Here is a 16,543-nt window from a genome sequence, read left to right as displayed (position 1 = left end):
GCCTTTGGCATGCAGTCTGAACCAGATTCGCTCGATAGCATGATCACCGTTCTTTACGGGTACTGCCACGATCCTATTGGTTACCGAATGATCTCGAGTGATTTTGGGTGATATCTGTGGAGAAACTGATAGGTTATAATACAGATACTATTACCAATCACAAATCGATCTTCAAATACAAGATGCAGCCCGCCGCAATAATCTACCCCTTAGCCCTCAATACATTTCATCATATTATTATTTCATGCCTTAGACACCCTTCGAAGATTTGTTAAAACTAGCCTTCATTCTTGAAGCGACAAGATAGGCGGCCACCACCCTGAAACTCCGAGGGATGTCACTTTTCGAGTTCACGACAATTCCCCCGTCCTTGAATTGAATGGATAATAGTCCTTGGGAGAAACCCGGAAAACTTGCCTAGACTTATCATCTTACGCTGCCGGGCACAGGCCGAAAGTGAGGTGCAGTAGGGCATATATACGTAGAGTACATCACATCTCTGTGCGCACTGCGAGCCGACTAGAGTAGTAAAGTATCCGAAGGCCTGAGGCATATGTGGTTACAGGAGAATTCAATTGCAAGTGAATTTGCAACTGATCGCAGGTTCTAATCCGAGCAGACAGGGGAGCTCCCTATCTCTCTTTACGGCTGCAATCTTTATACTGATATCCCCGGAATCTGCTAGCCCTTATAAGGAAAGAATTCCTCCATGCATCAAAGAAAAGGAGGCTGCTTTTAGAAAACGTTTGCACTCACGAGCCTAGCCCAATTTGATGAACGAATCAGCGTTTATTGGCCAAAATTCTTGTTACTGTGCCGCAATTGAATCGGAAAGAAACCAAGACCTCGAGACGAGAATATTGATTGAAACTTTCGATAACCCCACAAGAGTTTGGGTCAGGTTCAAAATTGAGATTGAAATTAAGCCTGAAGGCGCGGGGAACACCAGAAGCGAATATAGTTGGCTCGATAAATTAACTTACGAATTGATGTGAACCGAGGTCGATACATGTAGGTACGTACGTGTAGCTGTGGTTGGAAGGAAAGTCAGTCCAGCCATGATGGGGGAGAGGAACGAACAGCTGGAAAATCCAACTGCATACTCTACATGTAGGTACAGGTACTTACATGTATCATGCCAAGGTTGTAAGAGAGTTCTGGCAATTCACAATATAATCCACCATGCTCTATCAAGCTAACTACGTTGGAAGGGTTGGTAGAGGGCAGTATCACAGCAAATCACTCGATATGTGTCCATATCGAGATGTAATGCACGATGCAGCAGCTATAAAGATCGAGTCGGTTTCAGCTCAAAAGACTTGATACCCGGCATCTTGGGCTTGTTGCACGCTTTGGTGGTATTTAAAATTGCTGGAGGCTCTGGTCTATTTTGGGCAACTCTACGATCTATAAGACAGTGCCCAGCACATCAGCGGCGGCATAATTTAGCGCGGTAGCCGTACCCTGCCCTTAAACGCCCAATGACGAATTTATCATGTAGGCACTGCTTTGGGCTAACCGGTGACTTTGTTAAACGACCGCGATGGTATTGAATATAATTGACTGCTCTTATTTTTCTTTTGCAATCTTTCCCCGTAATAACCTTTAGGGTATCGGCGACCTCTAACACAAGTGCTAAAACCCTTCTTCATAGCTCACAATCTACAACTAGCTGCAAGCGGGTACTATCAAAAAAAAAAAAATACAAGTCCTATGTACTAACAACAATAACAACAGGCGCGGTCTAACTAATCCAAATCTCTTGCGACAATTACACACATCTCTCTCGATACCCACGTCTTCCTTCCTATCATCTTTGAAATAAGGTCGACTGGAATGCCATCCGGACCTAGCTCCCCATCGCCTTTGAGATCGTCAGGGGTTGATTCTGCAGTCCTGATCTCTTCTACACTCCCGCTGATCTCAAACTCCCCTCTACATAGCGCGACAAATCCCATTTCTACAGTGAATTCCTCCTGCGGTTTTAAGGCTGGCAGACTCTGCTGCAAGAGCCCATTGAACGCGAGTCGTCTAGTGAGATCCAATGCAATTGTTGTGGCTTGGTTTCGGAGCGCCGGAAGTAGACGTAGAAGAGGCTTTACGGTTCGATTAGTTCGGTTCGTTAACTTTGTTGTAAGAGTTAAGAATTCGTCTGTGGCGACAAGGTATTTCGATGGCCCAATTCTGCGCATAACTGGATCAACTCCCTCCACCATGTCCTCAGAACTTGACTCTTTGACACCAATATTGATGCCAATATCCTCAACTCTGATTGTTTCAACCATCCGTTGGCTGAGCCTGATGCCCCTCAATTCAATATCGCCCACTCTAGTTGTCCCCACTTCCTCCCATGTACCCCGGATGTACTTCAAGACTTCTTCTCTATACCAAAATGCCTCTCTTGTTTGCCTCTCCTGTTCAGCGGTAACCTTGGCAGTGCTGACCACAAATTGTCGCTGACTAGCCGAGAGGGATGGGATCGCTGCGGTTGGCTCGGCCAAGAATATCCGTTTGATCGGAAGTATTACCCGCGATGTATGACCTGCCTGTAGCACGTCTTCGGCGTAGAAAGAGCCATTCCAGCTTTCTTCGCTATCTTCATCAGTTGCGGGCGAGTCCCGGGCGTAAAGCTTTATCTTCAATGCCTGCGGCCAGGCGTTCCTTAGGTCAAGCAACATGAGACAGTACTCGCCAGGGTCATCTTTAACTCCCATCCGCCTGAAGAGCTCTTTGAATTGTCCTTCTTGTCCCACGCCTTCTGGCTTTTCCCGCTCGTTATCATCTTTAGTACCCCCAGGAATGGACTCGAACTGGAGATCTGTACTGAATGGGACGAAATCTACTCTTGCGAGTTCGATACTTGCATTTACAGTGACAGTGACAGGGAAAACAACCTGTCTTGTGTAGAACTTGTCCGCAACCTCGTTCCTGTGCATCCCCAAGTGTCCATAATCTGCTTGAACGCTTCCGTGCGTCAAGCCAGGCTTCCCAAGTACCATGATCTCGAATGTTGCCTTTCCAAAACCAGGGACAAATATCGTCTTTTCCTGGTTTCGTTTTACCACTTTCCCATTGACCTCAGGCTTGATATCCGCATCCCCAGTCTTGGCTCCTGCATCTCCAGCCCCATCACTACTTGCACTATCCTCAACCTCAATTATTTCCCCGCTGGAACCTTCCATTTCCAGCACCTTCCTTGGTGTCTTGTCGCGCTTATGCCAAGTAAATGCCCTCTTCTTGGCTAGCATCAGCTCCAACTCGTACATCTCCGCCGGACTGTTCCCCTTTTCATTTAATGCCTGCTGGATCCTCCCTGTAGTTGAGTCTCTAAAACTAAAGACCAACAAGTCCACATCAGTCGCACTTAAATTGTTGAATGTGATATCGAAAACCCTCCTTTCTCCCTCCAGTACCATCAGCGCACTTTGGGAAAGACTTGTAGACTTGACCACCAACAGCGGCTGTGGGTCAACGACCGTTAAAGAGAGTGTTTTTGGTATGGGGTGTAGCGGAGCAGGAACTCTTGAAGATCGTTGGGTTGCTGAGATCGCCGAGACGGGTCTTGTGTTTTTCGGTTCGGCGGCCTTCAAGCCATACCTTTTGGTCTTGATATCACGCTCCCGATTATCCAGGCCTTCTGTAAAGATGGGGAATGACCTTTCGACACACCCAAATACCTTGATCTTGCATCCAAGGATCTTGATGCTTCCGCCGGCTTTTGGTGTCGCAAATACTGCAATTTGATACGTTCTGAATGGGTTTATAACAACACCCACAGGCTGTACGTCGACCTCGACGCCTGTGGTGTCCAAAGTGACACTTTCGACCTCGATGTCGAATTCGAAGGGGTTCTGAAGTGTTACTCTGAACTCTGCCGCTTCCCCAGTAACAAGTACCTGATCCACCGTTGCAGCCTCTGCCTTCTTCAGGAAAGGGTTGTAGATAAACGGGTTCTTGTCCACCTCTATAGGCGCTGAAGGCGGTGCATCTGCATCGGCATCCATCAGCTCATTTTTTGAATGCGCTATTGGGGGCCTCCACATGCTATTCTCCACAACTTCCACATCTCGCAGCAAGAACTGATCCCAATATCCGGCCTCGACATTTGGCAGCCCGAGCTTCCGTGCAGCACCAACTGTTCGTGAGATAGTTGTAGAAAGCCGCATTTGCTCCTCCTTCGTAAGATCATTGTCTGCAGTCCGCAGCAGCTGCGCCGTGAACCGCAAAACTCCATGAAAATCCGGCAGGGCTTCGCAAAGCGCCGTACAATTCCGTAGAACATGAATCTTCAATGCCGGCCACCCAAACGATCTTATTTCTTGTTCTGCAATCACATCCGCAGTTGCCATAGCCGCTCTAAAAGCGTCGGCGCCATCCTCATCAGTTGCTACAGGGGGATCTTCTCTTGTCCCAGTAGGAAGCACCCCATAAGCTCTACAGAGATCTTCTAGCAGCTCCATGATACCGCTCTCTGCGTCACCTTCTCCTAAATCTAATGGGGAACCACCCAGGGCTCCTCCACTTATCGCACTTAGGCCCGCAGCAGGGTGCACGCCTACTTCCGCAGCACCCACGACTCGGGCTTGGATCAGCCCAGGGATCAATATCTTCACTAACTCTCTCGTTACAAGTGCTTTCCGGCGCCTTGCACCAATTGCACCGAGGACACTTGCGATTCCACTGAGCACCCGCGTGGCGTCTAGAGCCGTCATGTTCTCTACAGGGAACGGGTATGCGCGCATTACTGTCGTTGCAATCTCGGAGCGAATGGGGACGGCTTTCCACATTTTTGTGGGAGGAATTGGGGTATTGAGCACGATGTGGGCGAGAGATTCATCGTTCAGTCCGCTTGCCAGATAGCATGACGCCCTGAACTTACAGAACCTAATCACAGTCTCCGAAAAGCAAATTTGAGGAATACTTTCGGCAGGGATAATGGAGGAACGCGAGTATTGGTTCAGGATGATGTCAAGATGCTCATTCAAGAGCATGAAAATCTTATCCGGCGATACGGAGTAGTTTTCCCCAAGATCACCGCTTTGGCCGGGGATGGGGGTTCCGGGCTTGGATCCGGCGGGGGAGGACCTTGCGCCCTTGAGAGTCTCGACGGTGGGTAACGGAATGCTGGGAATCTGTACGTGGGCGTCTGTTACCACACCGTATGGTGGGGTGAAGGACTGGGTGCTAACCTGGAAGTCAACTTTCAGGTGAAGAAGTAAAACCATACAAATCCCAATACCCTCTAGTGCCTTCCCATACCACAAATGATCACTACTTGTCCTTGCAGCCTCAGCCCCCTCTATGAACCTGTAAATTTCCCAGAAATCAGGCATTAGTATCCGACCCTAACCCAGACCCCAGGTATCCCACGATATGAAGAGACTCACTCCTTCAGCGCATCCGGTAGCCTCCCCGTCATTAGGTATAATCCGGCGACTGCAATCACAATTCTCCCCTTTCCTTTGTTCCTTGTCCTCTCGCTGGCACTGGCACTCCCGAACCCCGTCATTGTCATCCTCTTACTTGCCGCAGCCGCACTCGTCCCTCCCACACCCAGATTTGAGCCTAGAAGCCCCGCTGGCATGCTCATCCTCTGGTCCCTGGGCCCAAGCGGGCCGCCAGGCTGCCCATCGGTCGACAGCGGCGACTCAATGGTCGGGAGCCCTTGGACCGAACGCGCAAACCCACCAAGCTCAGATAGCAGCACAGTAGTGATATCGCACATTATCGTTCGCATGGAATTGTTTCGGGCCTCCTTCTGCGTGGGTACGGGGATGAACACCTGTCGTTCATCGTGTGCGTCCTTTGAGTGCGGGGTGGTTTCTGGCGGAGTTATTGAGACGAGAGGCGGGGAATCAAAGATGAGGCAGACATGGTAGAGAGCGCGAGGGTACTAGTTCCGAGTAGGAGTGAGTTAGTCTGGAAGGCTTTGTGCCGGTGGGGTCTGTGATCCAAGACATGGAGGTTAAATACCAAGAACTTCAATTCCTCGAGCTGCGTAGAGAGAGCTTCTGAATCATTATCCTCCATATGATCCGCTATCGCAATGACCAGGAATGTACGGCGGTAGAGCTCGAAACCCTCCAGATATTCATGTTCGCGATCCAACGATGTTGTGAGGTCGTAGACAATCTGACCGCTCGGAAAACCCTGGGGACTGAACAATGCTACACATTACAGTATTTAGTTTCCTGAGTCCCCATCCATCCATCCATCTCCCAACGAAAGTGAAATAATCACATACTCCGGTTTGGCTTTGTGTCTGGGGTGACATCCCCGAGCCTCACCACATTTGAGCTCTGAAGGCGCTCTACAAAGTGGAGGAATCTAGACCGCTTGATCCTCCCGAGCGGACACAGTAGGGCCTTTATCCGGGACGGTGCTGTGTAGGAGAGTGAATCCAGACCCATGATGGAGGGCTTTGGGGGATGTTTGGTGTTTCGTTCCGTCGTTATTTCGTTGTGATTGATTGCTGGATAGGGGGGGGGGGGGTTGAGCTAGGTAGAGGTAGGGTAGGTAAGGTAGTTAGGTATTCACTGCATACGGTTTGGCACCATGCGGTGATTCTGGTGGCTTTGGATGACGGGATTTTCAGATCATTTGCGAGCGCACACCGCCAGTGAATAAGAAAGATGGACAGAGTCGCTCGGATCGCGAATTGATTGCCACGGAGGTGCGAATAACTGTGTTGTACAGCGAGTGTACTTTACATGAGAGTTGGCAGCCGCAATCTGTGGAATCGTTACCCTACTTTATGGGGAGGGTTTATAATTTAGATAATGAATTATCCGTATGTCTACAGGGGTTTTGGATATTGCAAGGCCCATGGTGGGAGTTTATTTCAACACCTCTAACTACAGACGGATGATGTTGAAGTGGGGAAGGTGGGGGAGCATTCTTAATTTAAGCCGATCATAGGCGATCACTCGCCGTACTTAACGAGAGCTACATATATATAACCGTCTAATTAATTATATTTTTTCCTGCGCCTACTTCCTGAAAGCGCGGAGCTCCCTTTTCCTATAAAGTCACACGCATCATCAGCTTAACAATCTCACTCAAGAAATCAAAAGAACACTCGATACATACCACCAATCCGCGAGAGAAACCGTGTGCACCGGAATTCCAATATCCTTCAATGCCTTTGTTGAGAGGTGGCAATCATACGGTCTCACAACTAAAACACACCGTCAATACCTAAATCAAAGGAACAGACCTAAAGGTAGTGCAATGGCTTACCCGATGCATTTGGGTCGTTCGAGTCGTTTCCGACCATGTGTTCCAAGGGAAGACCATTGATCTCAGCCAGCAGCTGACAAATCTCATACTTGGTCATCCGGTCCTCGGAGCTGAATTGGAGGATTCTGGGTAGAGAAGCAGGGTCTTCGGTAGTGTATTTGTCTGTGCGGCACGCAAAAATCAGCGACTGCCAGGGAAGTGGAAATGATTGCTACTCACTCGCAACGTCCTTCAAAACTCTCGCAACATCCGACGTGTTCCTACCAGACATCAATATTAACCATCAACACTCTCATATCGTAGACCGAAACTGACTCACGTTGGGTATCTGATACTCCAGTGGTCCATCTCAATCTTCTCCTTGCCCTCCTTGTTCCACACCGTATCCAGCAGGACGTTCACCGCACTCTCGGCATTCTTCTCAACTTCTCCGTAGAGGACTGGCACTCTCATAACAACCCCCAAATCCTTTGCGTTTTCCAACACCGCCTGCTCACCCGCATACTTGGTCTCACCGTAGAAGTTCGGCGGGTTAACGGGGGCATCGGCCTCGTAGGGAGCAGCGCCCTGTTTGCCGTCGAAGACGTAGTCGGTAGAGATGTAGATCAAGAGGGTGCCACGGCTGTGGCATTCTTGTGCAAGACTGCTAGAGGCTTGGACCTAGGGATGTCAGGAAGAAAGGTGACATGAGATTGAAAGGGGAGGTGTACATTGAGACGTTTCACACCCTCGGGGTCGGCAGAGCACTTATCAGGGAAGCGTTCGGCGGCACCTGGGGGTTATATAGTTAATTTATCCAGGCCGGAGTCTGATAGAGATAGACATACAGTGGACGACAACTTTAGGCCTGAAGACAAAGGGATAATGTCAGCACATTCCTACCCAAGTGGGAGTCACAGCTACTAACTTGACATCATTCAGCAATTCCACAACCTCCTCGGCATTCCCCAAGTCGACCTTTCTGATAGTTGGCGGCTTTGCACGCGAAAACCCTTTATTCAAAGAGTTAGCACATAGCTTTCCACTTTTGGTGCTCTTATCGTAGAATGAGTAGTCATACCGGTTCCAACAACGTTCCAACCGTCGGCCTCGAAAGCCTTGACGCATTGACGGCCGAGCTGGCCAGTGGCTCCGGTAATAACGACGGTTTTCTCAGTAGAAGTCATTTTGTGCTGTTTTTCGTTTTTCCGAAGATGAAGATGGAGCAGGTTTGTTTCGTTTGAGGGGAAATAGGTATTTATTAATAGTACTCTAGTAGGTAATAGTTTCGGATCGGATAAACCTTTCGGGGCTGGGATGACGGGAGCCAAGGTTTTTTTTGGTTACATTTGCGGGGTTTTGGCTCATCTGGGATCACTCGGTGGGAGTTGTGGTTAGGGCTGTCATTTCCATGCCCGTCCTTTACATGCGGACGGCCTACTTAATCTGCTGAGCTACATGAGTCGCTGGTAGCTGTGACTTGATATTAGGAAACCTAGTGGATACACGTTATGTAGAGAGGTATTTAAATAATATACAAGAAACCGTCAAGTGGCACAAAAGAAATATAGGTATCTAACATTAATCCTTAAAATGGATTTCATACTTCGCATTCTGGAAAGTCAACCCCAGAGATGGCAGGGCAGCAAGAACCTCGTCACCCTCGCCATAAACATCCTCAGGCACATCTACCTTCCAGAATATGGCGGGTATGGTAAACCTCAAGTGTCCTTTCAACTGCTTCTTGAGGGCATCGTCAACCCTGGCCCTCATCCTTGGAGAGATTCTTCCCGCCTTGCTCCTCAACGCCTTCATATCCGAGTCCTTGAGGATGCGGACGATGCTGCGGTGTCTCGGTGGCGTTTCTACCCTCATCCACCACCGGCCATCCCACAACATCCACTCACTCATCCCCGGCCCTAGCACATATTCCTCCTGCTCCTTCTTGACCGGTGGCAATGGCTCGCGGTTCAGTGTCCAGCTTTGTTCCCCGTTGTAAGTCCATGTCAGCCCCGCAGAAGTGAACATAGGTATATGCTTTTTGTTCTCTGCGCCCAGCACTTTCTCAAACGCATTTGTCATGTGCCTTGTCTCCACTCTGCGCCCTGGCGTTGCCTTCTCTGTAATGATGATCAACATTCTCTGAAGCACTGCAGGGTTAACATCTTTGAACAGCTCCTCTCGGTTTCTTGGGAGCTTGAAGTCGAGCGAGCCAGTGCGCTCGTTAAGAACGATTTGACAGCGCTTGGCAATGAAATCCTCTGCTTCCTCTTTTATAGAGCGATTACGGTCCTCGGCGCGGGTTGCGAGAGAGACTAAGGACTCGCGCTGGAGAGCACGGGGGAGGCGTGAGGGCGTTGTAGTGAGGAGATGGCGCATAGTGTTGCGGCGGGTGTAGGTGGGGTCATGGTTTGTCTTATCTTCGAACCACTTGACATCATTTGTCTCGCAAGTTGCTTGCAGACGGTCCTATAAGCATGGAAGTTATCGTTATTATTATAAGCCGTGTAGACTTTCTGCAAAGTCGAACTAGAAAAAAAAACCAATATCGGTGAACGGCCATATAGACCTACCTACCTTTCCCACCGTCAGGAACGGCCTCCCCATAATCACTTTATTCGCATTATGGATATTCCAGCACTCTGGAATCCTCGAAAGATGCCTCATGCCCCCCAGCCCATCCAGCCTACTCCCAGAGATCAACCTCATCATGACCGTCTCAGCCTGATCGTCGCCATGGTGCGCCAGCAATATCTTGTCCACCTCGCTCGTGACACACGCCTTGGCCAGCGCTCTGAATCTGGCAGTCCGCGCCCTTGTCTCAAACCCCACCTTTGCAATGTTATCCGCGCCCCAGGTCAGCGGTATCACCTGCGGGTGGAATCCATATGACTTGAGGATGTCAGCAACGGAAGAGGCTTCCTGCGCGCTTTCGGACCGTGCACCGTGGTCAATGATAAAGGCGTGGACTTCGTGGATTTGCTTTTCTTCGAGCAGCTTTCGAGTGAGATGTGATAGTGCCATTGAGTCGACCCCGCCGCTGACGGCGAGGCCTAGGCGTTTGGGCACATTGGGCCAGAGGTTCTGCAGGAGGGATTTGTACTCGGGAAGCGATATCGGGAGAGCGCGGGGGGGCATGATTGGAGAGGGAGGAGAGAGGGAAGGGGAGGGAATTTGAGAGTTATGAAATAATTTTTTGGATCGGAGGCCAATGATGGGATGAGCAACTGCCGCCAAGGTCTCAAATCCTCGCCGCTGTATGCACGTAATTTCTATATGAGCAGCCCTGCACCTATCTAATCTATATATCTCGTATCTACATAATCCGTGATATCTCCCCTCCCCCTCCCCCTCACCTGCCTCAATTTCACCCCCTCAAGCCAAAATGGACTCCCAGCCCACGCCCACAACCTCCCCCTTCGTCCGCTCCCTCCTCGTAAGTCCCCACCCCACTTCCGCACCCCCCCACTCACAACCCAGGCCGGAGGTCTCGCCGGCACCGCAGTAGACCTCTCCCTCTTCCCGCTCGACACGCTCAAAACACGGCTCCAATCCGCCGGCGGCTTCTTCGCAAACGGCGGCTGGCACGGCGTCTACAAGGGTGTCGGCAGCGTCATCGCCGGGTCGGCGCCCGGCGCTGCCCTCTTTTTCGTCACCTACGAGGGAGTGAAGGCGCACCTGTCGCCCGACGGCAAGCCGGGCACTTCAACCCACCATATGATCGCGGCATCGCTCGGCGAGGTGGCGGCGTGCTCGGTGAGGGTGCCGACGGAGGTCGTAAAGCAGCGCACGCAGGCGTCTCAGTTCCCAAGCTCGTGGGCGGCGCTGAAACACACGTTTACCGCCAATAAGAGCCCTGTGAGGATCTGGGCGGAACTATACAGAGGATGGGGCGTCACGGTGATGAGGGAGATCCCGTTTACGGTAATACAGTTCCCGCTGTGGGAGGCCATGAAGGAGTGGAGAGGGAGACAGAAGGGCAGGAGGTGCAATCCGGGGGAGAGTGCGGTCTTTGGGAGCGCCAGTGGTGCGGTTGCGGCGGCGCTGACAACACCGCTGGATGTGCTGAAGACAAGATTGATGTTGGCAAAAGAGGTATGTGTTGAGGGGAGTGGGCGGGCAGTCTGCAGAGGGCATGGGTGCTGATCGTGATGGTGAGTAGAAACAATCTGCGGTCTCGACGTTCAAGGGCATCGTCAGAGAAGAGGGAGTCTCAGCACTGTTCAAGGGGATCGGCCCAAGAGTTCTCTGGATCTCCATTGGAGGAGCCATCTTCCTGGGGCCTTTGACTCTGCAAAAGCTGCCCTGGAACGATTCTAGATCATTGATACCATTGAAAGTTTAGAATATAAAGTGCGTGAGCAAGGCGTGATTGCGGTGGTCAATTCATACGACATACACACGTAATAATAAGAGGCCTCCTAGTAGTATTCTTTGTAAATAGATATTATCATTGAGCATCGGGAATATAGGATATGATTGATAGCTGCGTGCCTTAAACCCCCATAAACAATCAAGAAAACTCTGAACGATCATAGGAAGCAGTCAGTTGAATTAACCCATTGAATTTAGTTTTCAAAAAATTGCCTTCTAGTTAATGAGTGGTACACAAAATAACGCCAAAATGATCCCCGGCTCGCATCGTAGGCTGGGCTCTACTAAGAAAGAAAAAACCAAATACCTCCCAGGCCCTCCTCACTCGACCTGGGACACCGACCGTCGACCACTACCACCGAGAACTCCACTGACGCATCCTCTACCGGGCGCGGTTACGTTCCTGGGGGTTGTATCTGTAGAGACACCCATCGAGTCAGCCCTGTTCACCACTCCCAGAACCTCATGTAAACATACCGTAGGAGCTTCTCGATCAAGTCGACGTGTGTCATGATCATTCTACGGCAGCAGTAGCGTTTGCAGCCGAGCTGGTCCATAGCATCACTGTTTACATAGCACGATTAGGTCTTGTCACCAGGGCGATAGTGAGGGAGGATGCAGGCGTACCCTTCAGTAACATTCTCCTCCAGAAGCTGGAGGTAGCGTTCCCAAAGATCTGCAACAACCTATGCCAGAGTGTTAGCTACTTCCCCACGATCAAAAGACAAAGGCTGCAGCAGAAGAGCAGACGTACCTTTCCGCACGAGAAGCAACGAATGGGGATAATCATATTTGCTAGTGTTGTTGTTATACAATTTGCGTGACGGAGAGAGAAAAAGCGAGAGGGGGATCGCCGAGAGAGAGACGGTGGTAAGGGAAAAAGAAGAGATGGATGGTTAGTGTTGTGACTGAACTGATTAAACGGACTGATACAAGTTGTGACTAATATACAGCGTTGTGACCTCACAGCCAATCTGCATGTGTGCTGTGACCCATTAGTGACACACACCGCAACAAAACCACACTAACCCCCGTCTGTCATCCAAAAACCGCCGCATGCAAGTTGAGTTGAGAGAGACGCCAAGATTTCACACCCACGCTCTAAAAAAATTCCCTTCAGTCGTTCAAACCAATCTTTTTTTCCTCACACAAGACTTTCCCTCTACAATCACAAAATCTCACAACCCCAGTCCCCCCCGCTCTTTAACCCCGCCATTACGGTTAGGTTTTTGCGCCCGACCTGCTCGAATTTCGCAAGTTATGACTTCCGACAAAAGGAAGAACGTAGCCGCAGATGGTGGTGGTAGTGGTGGGTCAAAGAGTTTGGCGTCCACTTCGAGTGCTACTACTACTAAAACTACACCAATTAATACCACAACCACGCCCACAAAGTCGGCAAGTAATAATGCGCCCGAGACCGTGTCAGAGGCAACCCCTACAAAGAAAGCCCGAAAACAGGTGCGAAAAAACAAGCGGAAAGGAAGGTTGGAAGCTGCCAATGGTGTCGAACCCACCCCCACTACGGAGCAGCAGCCCAAGGAATTGAAAAAGAAGAAGAAGAAGAAGAGCAAAAAGCCACGAGAAGAAGGACGAGAGGAGACTGAGGGAACTGGAAGGGAGCTGGTGCAGCGCACCGAGGCTGTGTCTGAGAATTGGAAGTTGTCGCCTGCGCTGGGAGGAAGGTTCTTGATGCTGGATCCAGTGTTTGCTAGAGATGAAAAGTACGCCTTTCATCCCAACCTTGCTTACCGCCTGTTGTGCCACTTTTTTCAGTTATGTTATATGTGTGCTGATTCTTCTTGTCTATTGTCCGCGGTAAAGATATATCCTCCTCGCACATGCAAAGTCGTTGAAAATATACTCGACAAAGACCTCCCTCCTCGTCCGCAACATCCAGATCCCATTAATAAAGCCAACGGAAAGAATCACAGCATATCTCCTGGACCCCGTAAACGACAGCAGGGTCTACATTGCAACATCAAGCTCTCAATTGTTCCTGTGGAACTGGGTGGACGGGAAATTGTTCCAGAAATGGAACCTGGGATTCTCCTCAATTGGGCTCATTACTGTCTGCGCAGACGAGAAGCCAGATGCTGAGGCTGTGGGTGTTGTCTATGCGACCGACGCCAGCGGAAAGAATGGATTTCTGTACAGACTTGAGCTGCCCAAAAACTCAAAAACTGAGATTAAGAAATCGATAATCTACAAAACACCCAATGGCGCAATTTCAGCCGCCCAGGTTCTCCTCGGGGGCACAATAGTTACGATTGCCTCGGAAAGGACTTTAATTATTGGAAACAAGCACACCGCTGAAGGTGTTGTGGATGAGGATGCTGGATGGGGGGTTTTCCGGAAGTTCCCAATGACCTTTGTAGTGTCCTGCATGGACTCGTATATCCCAGCCGACGAGAGTAACAAGGGTAAATCAAAAAAGAACAAAAAGACAAAGACTACTGCGGCAGGCGTGTTTGGAGATGTTGTTGTTGGAGACGAGAATGGTTCCATGCATCTATTCCACAATGCCCTACGACTCCGGGAAGAGAATAAGTCCGAACAGGACCAAATTGTCAGAACCCTCCACTGGCACCGAAAGAAGGTCCGATCCGTTAAATGGGCTTCCAATGGTATATCCCCCCCCCTGAAACTCCCCATAAACCCCAAATGTTGACAAGCCAATTTTCAGGCAATTATATCATTTCCGGAGGTTCCGAGACCGTACTAGTTATGTGGCAGGTTGAAACCGGGCACAAGCAGTTCCTCCCCCACTTGGGCTCCATAATTGAGCGCCTTGTGGTCTCGCCCAAAGCAAACTCCTATGCAATCCTCCTCTCCGACAACTCCATCATGGTGATCTCGACCGCCGAGCTGAAAGCCAAAACCAACATTGCCGGCATACAATCCCGCGTATTCTTACCCACCGAAGTCCGCCAATCCAGAGTTCCCTGCGTTTTCCACCCTACCGCCGCGAACCGCCTGCTTCTCGCCACTCCTGCCTCTCAGATCGAAGGCAGCACTGCTTCGCCCTATCTACAAACATTCGATACCTACTCTGACCGCCACGTCGCCCGACAAGCCCTCACCCGCACCAACGCTACCAACTTCAACACAGGCCCCGAACAAGACTTTATCCTCGAGCCCAATGTCACCCTCATGGCCATCACCTCGGACGGGACCTGGCTCGCAACCATCGACGAGTGGAAGCCCCCGCGGCGCAGGTCCGACGATGGCAGCAGCGAGTCACCAATCGTCAAAGACGAGGGCCAAGGGCGCGAGATATACCTACGCTTCTGGAAGTGGACCGAGCAGAAGAAGCTCTGGGAGCTTGTCACCCGCGTGGACTCGCCGCACCCGTCGGCCAGCGGTTTGGGCGCGGAGGAGGTCTACGACCTGATAGCCGCGCCCAAGGGTCACGGGTTTGCGACAGTGGGCGCAGACGGGAGTGTCCGCATCTGGAAGGCCAAAGTGCGAACCCGGGCCGGCGGCATAGAAGTCAGGACCGCTGAGGGCGCACTCACATCCTGGGGATGCAGAAGGGTTATCATGTTCTCCAAGGGGCAGTGGGAGCTCGAACTCTCCACCTCCACCCTCCTCGACGTCGAAGCCCCCATCAAGCGATCCAAGAAGGGCGCCGCCGCCGCCGCCGCCGCAGCAGCAGCAGCACCCCCCTATCGGAGCCAACTTGCCTTCTCCGAAGACGGCTCCGTGATTGCCATCGCGACCCCCGTCACCGGCCTCTCCTCCACCAAAGAAGACACCACCCTCCACCTCGCCGACGCCAGCGCCGGCGCCGTCCGCCACACCATCAGCGGCCTCCAACTCGGCCTCGTCACCGGCCTCGGCATCCACGAGCGCCACCTCATCGTCCTCGGCACGGCCAAGCTCCTCGTCTACAACCTCGTCAACAGCAGCATCCACTACGAGTTCCCGCTCGAAACACTCAACGCCTCCTCCGCCGCCGGCGGGCACCTCGCCCTCGACCACCACAGCGGCACCTTCGCCATCGCGCTCGCGCCGCGCAAGAGCGGCGATAGGCACCGCGTGCTCGTCTTCAGGCCGGACTCGGTCGTCCCCGTGCACGTGCAGGACGTGGGTCTCGCCGCCGTCGCGGCGCTGAAGTCGTCCGAGGGCGGGAAGGGCTACATGGCGCTCGACGCGGAGGCGCGGATACAGTACATTTCGCCCGTTCTGGCGCCGCATGTGTCTGTTGCGCAGCAGGCGTCGTCGGCCGAGTTTAGTCTGGAGGATAATGATGTGGAGGTGACGGCGGGGCTGTCGGGCGTGTATATGACGAATGGCGCGGCCTCGCCTGGGGACAACGACGAGGAGATGGAGACGGTGGATGCTGATGGCGGTGAGGAGGAGGAGGAGGAGGAGGATGGGGTTGTGGACCGGGTGGTGCCGCGGGAGGCGCTGGAGAGCGTGTTTGATGGGGTTCCGGCGTATGCGGCGGGGTCGGTGGAGGAGGCGTTTGAGAAGGTGCTGGCGCTGTTTGTGAAGAAGCCGTTAGGGGCTGGCGATGATAATGAGGAGGACGAGGATGATGAGGAGGAGGAGGCTGACGAGGATGTGGATGTGCAGATGATTGCGGTGTAGAAGGCGGGGGGGGGGATTTATTATTAAAAAAGTTATATCTGTACATGTATCTATACTACGTCCGTGCTGATTTGGTCTTTGTCTTTTGTCCCTTTTTTTCTCTTCATCTTCTTCTTCTTCTTTTTTGGTTTTTTCGATATGTTTCTCTTTTTTTCCCCCCACACATCTTTATTTTGTAAGATATGCTATTTTACTCAAAGTGGGGAAGGCGGTGGTGGTATGGTGTGTTAGTGTTAGTGTGTTGGTGTGTGAGTGTGTTTGGTTTGTTGGAATACCTACTTATTTTTTTTTCTCTCTGTGTTGTGAGAGGACTATGGCATGGCATGGCATGGCTAGCTTTGTATTGTTTTGTATTGTT

At 51.3% G+C, this 16,543-nt stretch overlaps 6 protein-coding genes across 6 annotated transcripts; 2 read left to right on the top strand and 4 right to left on the bottom strand.

Moving 5' to 3' along the window:
- Positions 1-1,748: 1,748 nt before the first annotated feature.
- LAJ45_02045 (uncharacterized protein) lies at positions 1,749-6,410 on the bottom strand (the record flags this gene model as incomplete). Its single annotated transcript, XM_046111637.1, has 5 exons — positions 1,749-5,132; positions 5,190-5,307; positions 5,388-5,893; positions 5,974-6,167; positions 6,245-6,410. The coding sequence occupies 5 exons, from the start codon at positions 6,408-6,410 to the stop codon at positions 1,749-1,751; spliced, it is 4,368 nt and encodes a 1,455-aa protein (XP_045975581.1).
- Positions 6,411-6,989: 579 nt separating this feature from the next.
- Positions 6,990-8,405, bottom strand: LAJ45_02044 (uncharacterized protein; the record flags this gene model as incomplete). The annotated part of the gene is made up of 9 exons (XM_046111636.1): positions 6,990-7,020; positions 7,090-7,177; positions 7,240-7,401; positions 7,459-7,499; positions 7,559-7,899; positions 7,950-8,011; positions 8,067-8,086; positions 8,147-8,231; positions 8,300-8,405. The coding sequence occupies 9 exons, from the start codon at positions 8,403-8,405 to the stop codon at positions 6,990-6,992; spliced, it is 936 nt and encodes a 311-aa protein (XP_045975580.1).
- Positions 8,406-8,799: 394 nt separating this feature from the next.
- On the bottom strand, positions 8,800-10,356 carry LAJ45_02043 (uncharacterized protein; the record flags this gene model as incomplete). The annotated part of the gene is made up of 2 exons (XM_046111635.1): positions 8,800-9,687; positions 9,796-10,356. 2 exons carry the CDS (start codon positions 10,354-10,356, stop codon positions 8,800-8,802), a joined length of 1,449 nt encoding a protein of 482 aa, XP_045975579.1.
- Positions 10,357-10,603: 247 nt separating this feature from the next.
- Positions 10,604-11,563, top strand: LAJ45_02042 (uncharacterized protein; the record flags this gene model as incomplete). The annotated part of the gene is made up of 3 exons (XM_046111634.1): positions 10,604-10,654; positions 10,699-11,313; positions 11,381-11,563. The coding sequence occupies 3 exons, from the start codon at positions 10,604-10,606 to the stop codon at positions 11,561-11,563; spliced, it is 849 nt and encodes a 282-aa protein (XP_045975578.1).
- Positions 11,564-11,974: 411 nt separating this feature from the next.
- LAJ45_02041 (uncharacterized protein) lies at positions 11,975-12,382 on the bottom strand (the record flags this gene model as incomplete). Its single annotated transcript, XM_046111633.1, has 4 exons — positions 11,975-12,008; positions 12,070-12,156; positions 12,220-12,278; positions 12,347-12,382. The coding sequence occupies 4 exons, from the start codon at positions 12,380-12,382 to the stop codon at positions 11,975-11,977; spliced, it is 216 nt and encodes a 71-aa protein (XP_045975577.1).
- Positions 12,383-12,852: 470 nt separating this feature from the next.
- Positions 12,853-16,185, top strand: LAJ45_02040 (uncharacterized protein; the record flags this gene model as incomplete). The annotated part of the gene is made up of 3 exons (XM_046111632.1): positions 12,853-13,313; positions 13,414-14,216; positions 14,276-16,185. 3 exons carry the CDS (start codon positions 12,853-12,855, stop codon positions 16,183-16,185), a joined length of 3,174 nt encoding a protein of 1,057 aa, XP_045975576.1.
- Between the last annotated feature and the right edge of the window lie 358 nt (positions 16,186-16,543).

Source organism: Morchella importuna (assembly GCF_003444635.1).
Source record: "Morchella importuna strain M04M26 chromosome Unknown Morimp01GS003, whole genome shotgun sequence".
NCBI lineage: Eukaryota > Fungi > Ascomycota > Pezizomycetes > Pezizales > Morchellaceae > Morchella > Morchella importuna.
This window is presented reverse-complemented; position numbering and strand designations above follow the sequence as displayed.